Source organism: Podarcis bocagei (assembly GCF_964188305.1).
Source record: "Podarcis bocagei genome assembly, chromosome: 12".
In the NCBI taxonomy this organism is placed as follows: Eukaryota; Metazoa; Chordata; class Lepidosauria; order Squamata; family Lacertidae; genus Podarcis; species Podarcis bocagei.
The window spans coordinates 35,164,784-35,179,250 of NC_138137.1; the positions used below are offsets into that span (position 1 = coordinate 35,164,784).

The 14,467-nt window shown below is 40.7% G+C and overlaps 1 protein-coding gene across 1 annotated transcript in view; it reads right to left on the reverse strand.

The window, feature by feature from the left end:
• Positions 1 to 3,203: 3,203 nt before the first annotated feature.
• CFAP69 (cilia and flagella associated protein 69) overlaps positions 3,204 to 14,467 on the reverse strand; it is a 59,723-nt gene continuing 48,459 nt past the window's right edge. The window contains exons 25-33 of the mRNA XM_081163386.1: positions 13,710 to 13,903; positions 13,529 to 13,620; positions 12,521 to 12,665; positions 10,874 to 10,947; positions 10,242 to 10,294; positions 7,674 to 7,781; positions 5,998 to 6,075; positions 4,259 to 4,382; positions 3,204 to 3,633 (exon numbers count right to left, since the gene is read on the reverse strand). Coding sequence (XP_081019512.1) covers positions 3,431 to 3,633; positions 4,259 to 4,382; positions 5,998 to 6,075; positions 7,674 to 7,781; positions 10,242 to 10,294; positions 10,874 to 10,947; positions 12,521 to 12,665; positions 13,529 to 13,620; positions 13,710 to 13,903 — 1,071 coding nt within the window. The 3' untranslated portion in view covers positions 3,204 to 3,430. The remainder of the gene's footprint in view (positions 3,634 to 4,258; positions 4,383 to 5,997; positions 6,076 to 7,673; positions 7,782 to 10,241; positions 10,295 to 10,873; positions 10,948 to 12,520; positions 12,666 to 13,528; positions 13,621 to 13,709; positions 13,904 to 14,467) is intronic.

Below are 14,467 nucleotides of genomic sequence, written 5' to 3' on the forward strand. Positions count from 1 at the left end.
CTTCTGTTTCAGTGTATCTGAAGAAGTGTGCATGCACACGAAAGCTCATACCAAGAACTAACTTAGTTGGTCTTTAAGGTGCTACTGGAAGGAATTTTTTTATTTTGACTATGGCAGACCAACACGGCTACCTATCTACTACTGGAACCATGGAAGGCACCACATTGAGCCGTATGAAATGGAAGTCCATCAACCTCACCAAGAAACTTGCACAGGTACAGACTGATATCTTCTTTCTTACTAAATGCAAGAACCTGGACATTATACCCAAGGGTCTTAGAATTAAGAACCCTCTACAATCCACGTATCCCACTGAATATGCAAGAAAACTATGCAACACTTTCTCTAAGAAGCTGCTCAAACATCTGATCAGCGTTCTCTACTCTAAACAGAAGCTAATAAAGGAGGAACTCCTTGTATTGGACAACTCTATCAGGAACCACCAAGCTTGGCAAGAGTTCCAAAAGGAAAAACAAAACATTTACCACTCTCAACTGGAGCTACTGAAAAAACAGAAAAACAAGAAACTCTCCAACCTTTCCAACCTACAGGCTACTAATCAAAACAAGATCAACAATATTGTCAATCTCTCACAACAAGCACTCAGCCCAGCTGAGGAATCAGTCCTTTCACGTGGACTGTCATTCTGCCCTGCCAAATCCCCACACATGATTCAGTTCTACGGGGACTTGGAAGCATTTTTCCGCCGTTTACGCCTGAAGGAGTATTTTCAACACACACAACAACAAGACAAATCAGAGCAAACAACAACTTCACAACACAACGCCTCTCAACCCACTGGAGAACAACAACCACCCTCCCAACAGAACACGGACCACCAACTACCACCGAAAAAGTGTCACACAAAAAGGGACTCCACATGGACCCCTCCTGATGGACGCAATACCACACTGGACTTGTACATTGACTGCTTCCGCCACAGAATCCAAACAGATGTGACCAGAAAACACCATCGCTTACAACAAAATCTAAACCATGCTGAAAGGAGAGCCATAAATAATCTCAGAAACAACCCAGATATTATAATTAAAGAAGCAGACAAAGGTGGAGCTGTCGTCATCATGAACAAAACTGACTACATTCAGGAGGCTCACAAACAACTTTCCAATACCGCCTTTTACACAAAATTGGACTCAGACCCCACACAAGAATACAAGAAAGAACTAAACAAGATTGTTAAGGAGCTACCCCCCCACATCCAAGAACACATCCTCACCAACACACCAACAGAACCTCGACCAGGAACTTTCTATCTTCTACCCAAAATACACAAACCAGGAAATCCAGGACGCCCCATCATTTCAGGTATTGGCACTGTTACAGTGGGTGTCTCCGGTTATATGGACTCTGTTCTGAAACCATATGCCATCAATGCTCCCAGCTATGTACGTGACACCACAGATTTTCTGAGGAAAATACAATCTTTAAATAATCTTCCCAACAATACTATACTAGCTACTATGGATGTGGAATCTCTGTATACCAACATCCCACACAACGATGGTTTACAAGCTATAAGGAACACCATATCAGATAAAACCACAGCGGACCTTGCCACTAAACTCTGCCAATTTGTCCTTACCCACAACAACTTCAAATTCGGTGATGACCTGTTTCTTCAGATCAGCGGCACAGCAATGGGCACCCGCATGGCCCCACAGTATGCCAACATCTTCATGGCAGATTTAGAACAACGTTTTCTGAACTCCTACCCACTCAAACCTCTCTTGTACCTGCGATACATTGACGATATTTTTATCATCTGGACACATGGTCAACAGACCCTGGACACCTTTCACCAGAAATTTAATGATTTTCACCCCACAATCAACCTTACAATGAATCAATCTATGCAAGAAATACATTTTTTGGACACTACTATAAAAATACAGGATGGGCGCATAGACACCACCTTATACCGCAAACCAACTGACCGACAAACATATCTACATGCCTCTAGCTACCATCCCAAACATACCAAACAGTCCATTGTATATAGCCAGGCACTACGTTACAGCCGCATCTGTTCCAATTCTACAGACAGAGACTCTCACCTAAGGGATCTACAGCAAACCTTCTCAGAACTAAAATACCCAGCAGATGAAGTTAGACAACAGATCAACAGAGCCAGACTGATACCCAGAGAGAACTAGCTGCAAGACAGACCCAAAAAAGAAAATAACAGAACACCTCTAGTCATCACATACAGCTCCCAAGTTAAAACAGTACAACGCATCATCAGAGATCTACAACCTCTCCTGGACAATGACAGTTCTCTTTCTCAAGCTCTGGGAGGAAGACCTTTCATTGCCTACAGACAGCCACCCAATCTTAAACAACTCCTAACCCACAATAATACTACAACCAGACTTAACACAGACACTGGCACCAGAGCCTGCAATAAACCCAGATGCCAACTTTGCTGCCACATACACCCGGACAACACCATTACTGGCCCCAACAACATCACACATACCATCTCGGGACTATTTAATTGCTCATCGTCTAACATTGTGTATGCCATCAAATGCCAACAGTGTCCTTCAGCTCTCTATATTGGACAAACAGGCCAAACCTTACGCCAAAGAATAAACGGACATAAATCTGACATCAAGAATCACAGAACAGAGAAACCAGTAGGAGAACACTTCAATCTCCCAGGACATTCTATACAAGATCTCAAAGTAGCTGTTTTACTACAAAGGAATTTCAGAAATAGACTGGAAAGAGAAGCTGCTGAATTACAACTCATTACCAAACTTAAAACCATGAAAAGACCTGGACTGAACAAAGACATTGGATTCTTATCTCACTATACATAACTAAACCATTTCTCACCTTCCCCACCCTTGCCTTTTCCTGTAAGACCTATTACAGTCGTTAAGAGTCGTCAAGAGGCTCTCTCAGCTATCTGCCTATCTCCCATTCCCACCACCCTTCTGAGTAACACCCCTCCCCACCTTCTCACTATATAGAAGGATCTGGCAACTTCTGTTTCAGTGTATCTGAAGAAGTGTGCATGCACACGAAAGCTCATACCAAGAACTAACTTAGTTGGTCTTTAAGGTGCTACTGGAAGGAATTTTTTTATTTTGACTATGGCAGACCAACACGGCTACCTATCTACTGATTGAAGGATGCCACTCTTGAAATCTCTAGTAAACGATAACAAAAATAATACCTTATTATCTTTATATAAAATTACATGTTTATTTACATCTTTTGAAATATATTCTACAACTTAAGAGGGTTGTGCAACTTGAAGATGTTGTAAAATATCATGATACACTTTTCTGTATTTTACAGAAACTGGAAAATAACATACTCTCTTTTCTTTTTGAAATGGTTGACCTGAAAGAGGTCTATTAATAGTAATATTATATAATAGTTTGTGTGTGTTAAGAAATTGCTATATTTCTGAGCTCCTCAGTGCACGAAGCTGCTGGTTCTGATGATCTTCAATCTTCTTCTCAGATTCTTCATCTAGTACTTTTCTTAAACACATTATCAGTTCTTCAATTCCTTCACCAGAGTGTGCAGATACAGGGATGATCTCTTTGAAGTTGACAGTGACTTCTGGAATCATATTTTTTGGAAGAGTGTGCATATAATCTGAAATATATATATATATAATTAGAGTTACTACACACAGTATAAAGCCAGTATAAAATTTGCTATGGGTGGATTTCAGTTAAATAGATGCTTGATGTAATAGCAGTAGCAGAGTTGTTTGAAGATATTCCATTCCAAGGAAGTCAGAGTAATGGGTTTTTGGACTGCCAAGATGTTAGGAGAGGACAATAGATGTGGCTGTTGGCCCAGAAGACTTCCTAACTGCATTTACTGACAGAATAGATGACTGGCTTGCATTCCATTCTTCTTCTAAGGCTCTTATCTGCTGGATAGCCCAGTTAGTAGAGCACGAGTCTCTTAACCTCAGGGTTATGGGTTCGAGCCCCACGTTGGGTGAAATACTCCTTCATTGCAAGGGGCCGGACTAGATTGACTCTCACAGTTCCTTTCAACTCTACAATTCTATGACACTAGCATTTTAGCATCGTTACAGTTCTAGGCTAGTATGAAAGACAACATAGTTTGGTTATATTTTACTTTAAAATGCAATCAATATACTGAAAATTTTTCTTCTTTTGCAGTAATGAAAACTCACTACTTGCTACATATCAAAGATATATGAATATGTTATCTTAAAAAAGGAGCTGTACAGTAAGTATCTCACCTTGAGGACTCCGCAGTTGTTCCATAAACTCATTCAATTTTTCTTGTGCATTGGGCAAATCCATTTTATTAACAGCCAGAAGTGCAGATTTAGTTCGAAGTTCTTCTTTATATAGTTCCAGCTCCTGTGACATAAGTCGTTTCCATTTGTAAAATATTGTCGTTGAAAGTATTTGGCTTTATACAAGCCTTTTCATTTAACTCTTAATTACTACACAATACATATGCAAAGCAGAGCAGCGAGGGCCACATTCCCTTTTAAACAACCTCTCAAGACCACATGACAGGGGTGAGCAGGCCCAGAGGCAAAATCAAGGGGAGCATGAAGGTACGTTTAACCTTTCACACATTACTGATTACTACTGTCTACCATGTGTACACAATAATAATACACAACCACAATTTAAATAAAAGATGTGACTGCATCACATGACTGGCTTCTCCCTCCTGTCTTGCCCCATGCTCCAGTCCTAGATGCCTTCATAATGGAGCTGTTTCCAGAGGAAGAACTGTGAGAAGAGAAAGACTCTGCTTGCCATCAGGGGGTAGCTGGTTTCATCTGTGCTGCCTTACCTCCAGCCCAAGGAAGAACAACAATAATAATAATTGTTGTTGTTTATTTATATCCCGCCCATCTGGCTGGGTTTCCCCAGCCACTCTGGGTGGCTTCCAACAAAGATTAAAAATACATTAAAACATCAGTCACGAAAAACTTCCCTAAACAGGGCTGCCTGTCTTCTAAATGTCTTCTAAACGTCAGATAATTGTTTATCTCTTTGACATCTAATGGGAGGGTGTTCCACAAGGCGGGAGCCACTGAGGAACCTTCAGAAGGGAGTTGTTGCCATGGGCATTATGTGTACACGTAGTTTTAATGAGCTGAATAGAGTAAAAAAAATATGAGTCATGGGTGTGTGGAGTGTGTGTATGAACTTAACAGTGCTTAGTTTATTTTTGGCTGCTATTTTGTTGATGTTGTTAATATTGTTTGGTAGATTATAAATGCTGCAGTGAGTTATTGATCATATAACTTGCTTTGATTTAGATGTTTAGCTTTTTTTAAGTTGTTAACGGAGCTTTATAGGTTGTAATTATTTCACCGATTATTTGTTAATTATTCTATATTACTTACGTTGTATTTGTGATGTTTTATTAAGTTATATCATGTTATTATATGTTGTTTCTACGCCGCTTTGGGATTCCTTTGAATGAAAAGCAGCACAGAAATATAATAAATCAAACCATAGCTGTCCGGTGAATATTCTCATGTGGAATAAGCACATGAAGCCAATATAAATGTGACAGTGTAAACTTGGGAGCACATGAGCCTCTCAGGTATAAATTCCTAAGAGACAGTTCAATTGGAATTCACGACTGTAAATCTGCATCACAAATTTTGTTAGCTACATGTTTGCTATTTGATAACAGGAAGCAATCTTGAAGACTAAACTGCTTGGCTTCTCACTGCCTTTTGAACCGGAGAAATTTCCACCATACAGATGAAAATGGAGTTAGTGAAAAACAAAGTGACAAACACTATGTTAGCAGCTGTCCCTAGAAGTAATGGGAAACTTCCAAATCTCAAACATCTTGGATACAGTTATCAAGTTTGTAGCTTTAATAGGTGTGCCATTCAAGTAAACATTTCAAATCAAATCTTAATTAGGTCTCTCATGTCAGAACCTGTGTGTCGCAATACGCACAGATCATGCCTGTATATAAAAGAATCAGTACACTTACCTTTGCAAGTAGTATTACAGTTTCAAAGGCTGTTCTGAATGGGCTTGTAGGAGAAAGCTGAAACCCAGCTACATCAACCTGAAAGATCAACATTTTTTTTTTTTAAATCAGACAATCAAATGCTTTCTCACATAATTATCCTTCACTTTCCAAGAGACCATGAAGATGACAGGCAGCGTGGGAGTGATGGCAGTGAGGTGGCTGTTACACACAAAACATTTCCCCCCCAAAATAGCATCCTCTCTGCTATATCTGAACAGTTTCCAATTCACAGAAACAATCTGTTTGCTTAGTTTTATGTGTTCTTTTACTGTCTCTCCTCCGCTGCCTCGTGGGATATCTTTGGGAGAAGAAAAGGCTAAGGAATAAACCCTACACAAATCAGGAGTGGAGTCCCTAAGACATTTAGGTGGTATCTTGTATGCTTCCTTCTAGCAACTCCCGCAGTCAAGATGGTGCCAAACATATTGCTCTGTTTTCCTTTGGACCACACCAGCAAGGCTGAGAGAGGTGGGGTCTTGTCATCTGGACACCCAAGGACCTCCATACACACTGCCCAGACGTGTGTCCCAGGGAGGTTGCTTCGGTGCTGCTAACACAGAGGTTTGACTTCAGCCCCCACAGGTACACTCCACTGTCTGTTGAGACAGACAGATGCCAACATAAATTACTGTCGCTATACATGCATTCCAAAGCGAGCCAGATGTTGCTTTTGGCTTATTTAAGATCAGGGGCGGGGATCTAAATCTGAACCACTTTCCTGATGTTGCTAAAATTTACTTGCCACAACTGCAAAGGAAGCATTGGGAGTCTCCCTTTGTTCCTTTGCAGCTTGAATTTGGCACTTTCGAAATTTGGTAGCTTTTTCTGTTGCTAGGCAAGGCAACAGAAGAGGGTGCCAAATTCAAAAAGTCCCAAACTGGAAAGGCATTCCAGTCCAACACCTGATCATCATGTGATCGAAAGGTCATGGACTGGTGTGTGTGTCCCTCCCCCCAAACTACTCACAGGCCTGAGGTTTCCCCAACCACACCCCAAATATCAGCTATGTGATAAATTTACTACAAAGGGGAAGGAATATACCACAGTGGTAAAGCACATGATTTGCATGAAAAAGGTCCCCAGGTCAATTCCCAGCATCTCCAGGTAAGGCGGGGAAGACTCGTGTGGAACCCTGCTCAGACTTGGTATAACAAAGCTTCCTACAATTTCTTGCTCCTTCCGAGTCATCTGAAGACCTGGTGAAGGTCAGGTCACATTGGCTAGCAATATATTTCAGTGGAAATATATAATCATGACCAATCTGAACTGGTTCCCAACAGTTGCACCTGGTGGTTCTTCATCAAAATGGGTTGCTCACAGATATTCTCACAGAATCATAGAGTTGGAACAAACCCTGAGATCATCTAGTCCGACCCCCTGCAATGCAGGACTATGCAGCTGTCCCTTACGGGAACTGAACCTGCAACCCTGGTGATGTCAGCACCGCACACTAACCAACTGAGCTATGCAGCTATCCATGTTACATGTTAAATTTTCATTTACAATATTAGCAAAGCTATAGGATGATGTAATGAACAGGCACCTCCAGGTTACTTCTTCGGCAAAACAAAGCCTAAATTAAAAGCAGACTTTAAAGATGTCAAATAAAAAGCTAAGCTACAGCATGTCCTTACAACAAAGAGGAGCTGTTTGGTTCTTTCCACATGCTTCAGAAACTTGTGTCCTCTTCCTTTATTTGCATGTGCACCTTCAATAAGTCCTGGAAGATCAGCAACTGTGATCTAGGAGGGAAACAAAGATTAGATTTTCACAAAAGATCCCATCATCATTTGGGTCGCATCAATTTTTAAAAATGGTTACAGCATCTCCATTAGAGACCAATGGCTTGAATTAGGCAAGAAGCCTTGACTACTAGAAGAGACTGAAAGTGGCACGTTATCTGGCTGAACCATTGAAAAAACTACATGAAGAATTCCTCATATATCTAGTTCCAAGCTACATTATGGAGCAGAACTCCCCCCTTCCTAAGTCTTCAACTAGCCTTTTTTTGGGGGGGGGGGACAAAATGAAGTATTGCAGTCATGAGCAGGATACAAGTTCTAATCAGTCACATAAATGGAAGGTAGGGAATGACCCCCAGTTTTGCAGGAACTAGTAATTGCAGGTCAATTAATTCTTGACTCCGCCCCCCGCCCCCAAAAAGAGACTAACGTGACCGCAGCAAGTGAGTTTTGTATTCTTGCTGCAGGATCAAAATTTTCCCCTTTGAAAATGTTTTCTCCAACCTTAACACTAAATTTCCATTAGAATTATCTGATTTAAAAGTAAGCTTCTCCTCACGCACTGAAAGGTATGTTTTGGAAGGCTGTGAATGACGCATGGCTTGCATGTTCCCTCTCTCCTCTTGTGTGCAGCTTTTCCTTCTCCCGTTTAGCGCCACCCACAGTTTGCCACTTCCACACATATTTTCTGATTCTGGTTGTGATGGAAAACTCTAGCCATAGTTTCAGCAGTAGCCCATGTCTTGTGCACAGGCATCATCCTGACCCTGCAATCTCTACAGCTTACCTGGAAAGGGCTGGAACAGGGCAGGGGGTGGTAACCCTGACTTCACTGCAGCTCTGCCTCCAACGCCACCCACAAGTCCCATCCCGGTAAGTTGCAGTGATATCAGAACTGGGGGATGGCTCTGCACAGGCCACTACTGTGTAGTTTAAAAATTGAGACAACACATCCTATTTTCGTTATGGTTAAATAGGGAGAGGTAAGACCCATACAGGAGAAGAGAGAACATGCAAGCATGCAATTCATTAGTAACCCTCCAAACTATGCTTCAGACTTGAACCGTTACTTGTATAAACACAGAATGCTCATTTGGGTGCTTAATAAGGTTACCAGATTTTTTTTCCAATGAATCGAGGAACACTTTTCAACTTCATTGGATTCTGTGTGTGGACTGATTTGCAAATCCGGGGCCTGTCCCTGCGAAACAGGGACATCTGGTAACCTTACAATAGAAAACACCAGGCTTGATCTTCTAAGCTATCTAGAAGTCAAGGGAATATTTTCGCATACTGTATTCTGAGAACTGAAGAGTTTCCCACACTTTGAAGAATCAAACCAAGCAATTATCAACTAATTTGCAAGACTCAAAACTTAACATATATTATATTTTGGGTGGTGGGGGATAAGGATCAAAATTGTTTCCCATCAATTTTAATTTTATGCCTGCTATGGTAAAAAAGGGCAACTACAAACTACAATGCTTGTTTATATATTCGTTTCGTAAAATTTATACACTGCTTGATTGTAAAAAAAATAAACAAATCTCCAAGCAATTTTTAAGAGTCTTGTACAGATGTTTAATGTTATTTTGAAGTTCTTTTAAAGTGCAGGGGGCAAATATAATCTTTAGAAGTAATGCTACGTTTCTTATCCATGTAATACACTTTATTTAGAGAAAGATTAAAGCATCACCAGACAAGCCCTGGTTCCAGGAAGGAGAAAAAGCACTTTTACTCATTTTGCATCTGTGAACTCCGTTGTTGCACTGATGTCATCAAACACCTCTTGATAAAATGCTTTCATCTTATGTCTTTGATTGCTCTCATGTGCCAGCTAGAGTTCTACACATCAAAGTCAAAATTAGGTTGTGTGCAATCAAAAGTTTGGAAGATTCATGAATGAACATGGTCCTCAATTCTTCATCAAAACTTAGTAGCATGGATAATGGACCTCATATTTGGAAAAAATAATCTTTCTGAACAAACACAGGCAATTTTCAAAATTATTTTAACAGGCCTATGTTTAGCACTCTACAGTAGATCACTCTCAGCTGCTGAACAGCAATAAATAATGCCGCATGGAGCATTATTTTAGGTAATGCATCATGTTACAGTGTTTAGTATTGTAAAGCAGAGAGTGGTCTAATGGGTCACACTTGGTGTCCAGCCTCTCTCACTGTCCTAAAAATTAGGTAAACGTGGCTCAAAAGGGTTGTTTACCTGGATACAGATATTGCTTAAGACAGACACAGCCATCTGAAGGAAATATATGGAAACTGAAGGAGCACAGATGCCAGACCTATCTCAGGCTACCACCGTTTCTTAGAAAACAAGTCAACAGCCTGCTCTCCTTGAAGTATTGGTGTAAGTTAAGAAAATTGGGGTCTCATAATGTAACCAAAATACAGTTTCTCCACAACCACACCTTTAATGTAGATCTTACTTTTGGAAACCAACCTGTTTAAAATCAGCATACTTGACTGTTCCAAGCTCAGGTTTTATCGTTGTAACTGCGGAAAGTAAAGAAAAGTGAGCCCTGTTTTGTGATGTATTTTGGAGTTTTACCCCTGGCTTGTATGCCCAAAACACTTGTTTACTCTCAGTCAAAAGATGGAACACTCTTGCTTTCTCAGAAGCAACCTCTTGAATGCTAGACAGGCAGTGATAGCAGAAGTCCTTCCCAAACATTGAAAGTTGCTCACATCAGAAGATACATAGAAAACTGAATGCAGAGAAATTCTTATTAAATACTGGGAAACACTTGAGGGGCGGTATCATAGCTCTCTGCAATTATACTCTGAAAACTTGGTAGCTGAAAGACTGAGCTCTCATTCAGGAGGGGTAGTTCATCTACAGACAGCCTCTGCCCATACTCAAGATCTCTCTCTCTCTCTCTCTCTCTCTCTCTCTCTCTCTCTCTCACACACACACACACACACACACACACACACACCTGTCCCCAGGGCATTGCAAGAGACTGTTGTCAGAGACAGGGGGAAGATGGCTCCTAGAGTCAAAGTGTTTCTGTTGCAAGCACTGCATTCAAGATCAGGGTGCAAACACTAATACATGGAAAATTAATTACTTACAGGCATAATCTGCTATTTGAGGTGTAGCATGAGAAATCTTGGTTAGCAAAGAGGATTTTCCTGCATTTGGAAATCTGGGGTGGAGTGGGGGGGATGAAAAAAATTCTATTTAGTGTTCATATCAATATGTAGTTGACAGAAGAATAAAACCACTTTCAAGTTTTAAAATGCATTTTACTCAAGTGAATTTTGTTTAAAATGAAGAGGAAACGTCTTAGAAGTGGGCTACTCTGAGGGTGGAATAGATTCCATACATACTAGAAAAAGCACCAAACACAAAAGCTGCCTTTAAATGCTAATTTCTCCCCTTAAAGTTAATCAAAGTGTGCCCCAAATATGCATTTACCCAATGTTCCTATAAGTTCCTAACAGAACTATATGCTGTATACTCACAATGGAAAGAAACCATCTTATATTACAGGGAAGACTGAGTTAACAGGATTGTTATGGGGGGGGGGGGCAAGAAAAAACTGTGTTGCTATTCTCTCCCCACCTTCCAAAAATCTGGTTCCTTTTTATTTTTAAGTAAGTTTCAAAAGAAGTACAATCCACATTATGCAACTGTTTAAGCTTTTAAGCACCATTTTGCAAATATGCATTTGTGAAAGAACAATTGCTCCGCTATCACATTTTTAATGATTATAACCAGAAAACAAAAACCAGTAATAGAATAAATACTTTATACCTTACGTTGGACTAATGAGACAGGGGGAGGGTGCTCTTTCAAGATACTATTGGAGTAATGTCAGTACCTCAAGAGCCATTTCAAAAGTTATCATACTTCTTCAGGAATGATTTTATTAGATCAGAAGTAGCTGTACTCTCTTTGAAATGTATACAGGGATGGTGTCTGACTTTCAGTGTATCTCAGCCTAATGTTCCTCAAATCTTTTTCCATGTCTGTGATCTAATGATAAAGCACTTATGTACATACTGAAATATTAAAAAAACCAAACTCAGACTGAGATCAAAAGAACAAGCTTTCAGAGACTCACTCAACAACTGAGTGAAATAAACCAAAGGTGTTTCCATGACTCCCTAGAAATTATTCTTTCCTTACCTCATCTAGAACAAAGTGGGGGAGGAACAAACCACCCTGAAATTTGAAGTAGAATTAAGTGGTGGGTGGGAGAGGTATACTGATATATCACAAAGGCAATAGTATTTATGTGACACTGTTTTGAACACCCACCAGTTCCTTATAAAGCTTCCATTTGCTGTTGGGCAAAGCCTGCATAGAAGTTCAACTTCACACATTAAACCAGAAAGAAGTGAGGCAAGAGCTGCAACTGTAGTTACATCAAGCACTGCAGGGCTTTTCCCCCCTAGTGGGAACTCACAGGAACTCAGTTCCGGCACCTCTCTGGTGGGTGCCATTGCCATTCTAAGAGAATGGGGGCAGTGTTCATGGTGAGTTCTGGTACTTTTCCCCCCTAGAAAAATAGCACTGATGCCTTATGACAATAAAGTAACAATAGGATAATCTGGAGGCAGGATAACTGACTGTATGAATAACATTCCCTAAACTTAAATATGTCTTAATGTGGATGTAGTACAGACATGGATATTTCTAGTACAAGGGCATTCACTTCAATATATAAACACGAGCATGACTCCAGAGTGCAATTTTCAGGATCAAAGACTTACCCAACTAAGCCAACATCTGCTATAAGTTTGAGATCAAGGTGAATCATGAGCCTTTGACCTCTGGAGGGCAAGAAATTTGTCGCCATGCATCCACCAAGACCTCCTCGTGCCACCAACAATCTGTCTTCTGCTCTGTCAAGTTCACCTAAAAATAAAGATACAGAAGCGTTTTTTTTGCAAATGTTCTATTTGTTCCCAATGACACAGACATTTCTTTCAACTTGCCATTTACATTTTAGCACTCATCTGAGACAAAGCACCACTGGACACAGTGGAGCCTACCTCCAGGTTAAATGGTCACAAAATGTGGCAAATGTTTTTGAGACTTTGTGGTGAGTCCTGAAAAATGCCTCGCCCAGCTATGGACTTTTTTATCATCAACATGGCTACGCTACCTTCACTTTTTACTTCCAAAAAAAATACAGAGTTCTGTAAGTGAACACACATAAATCAAGGCAAATATACTACCTTAATCAAAATCTATTAAGCTGCTTCTGAGAATGATCAATTAACTGTTCCTGGATGTCTGCCAGTACATCTATGCCTTTAACACCTGCACATGCCAGTTTATTGAAGTGCGAGCCAAATTATAGGTTTGTGCTGTTGCACAGACTCAGTAGAAAGTAAACAGCAACTAACAGTGCAACCCTAACCATGTCTCTTCAGAAGTAAGTCCAATTAAACTCAATTGCAGCTTATTCCCAACTACCTGGGAGTAAACCAATTTGAATTCAATGATATTTTCTTCCACGTAGACAAGGTTAGGACTGTAATGTAAGCCATGATTTGTTCTCTCAGAAAAATAATACATCTGAGGTACAGTCTTCAATATATTTTGGGTGTGTTGGAGGGGAGGTTCATGTAAAAGAATCTCACCTATAATGTTGAAAATAATGTGAGAACTTTCCCGTGTGAGGGTTTATTGTACTAAATCCTTGCCAGATGCACAGTTGATATGTTTTCTGATCCTTTACAGTAACAACAAGTGAAGAACCAAAACATCCTTACCAATCACTTTTCCATCATCCCTTGTGACAGATATTCCTTGAGGCACTTTCACTTCACAATCTTTTCCCTTAGTACCTTTCAGCGTAGCAAGACTTGTGGAGAGCAAAATATATATATATATATATTACAAGATTGCTGTAAACTGGACCACACAAATTCTCAATCAATGAAACATACTCACCTACTGTTTGCTCCTGCTCCTGCTACAAACCGTTTGCTTGGAAATCGATCTTTAAGTCTCTTCAATGTCATTTTCTTTTGAGCTACCAACCAGACGTCACCGCCTTTCCCACCTTCCCCACCTAATCGAGGATGGCCCATTCCGCCAGTTCCTCCTTTCACGTAGATCCTAAGGTCATCCATAAACCTGCCATACTGAAAAAAAGGAAAAAAGTATTAAAACACTGCCATTTCATATTTACTAGCAATTTGTTAATCATTATGAAAAGTAGGGGATGCAACCCCCTGTGAGGCTACTATGAATGAGACCAAAATGCAGTACTTTACTTTCCCCATAGTGATAAATGACAACCATGAGGTTATATAAGAAGAAGTACAGCAGGTGCAGGGGCGCAGGTGGCACTGTGGTCTAAACCACTGAGCCTCTTGGGCTTGCCGATCAGAAGGTCAGCAGTTCGAATCCCTGCGACGGGGTGAGCTCCCGTTGCTCGGTCCCAGCTCCTGCCAACCTAGCAGTTCGAAAGCACGCCAAAAAGTGAACGTAGATAAATAGGTACCGCTCCGGCGGGAAGGTAAACGGTGTTTCCATGCGCTGCTCTGGTTCACCAGAAGCAGCTTAGTCATGCTGGCCACATGACCCAGAAAAACTGCCTGCAGACAAACGGCGGCTTCCTCGGCCTGTAAAGTGAGATGAGCGCCGCAACCCCAGAGTCTATGACTGGACTTAACTGTCAGGGGTCCTTTATCTTTACCTTTTAC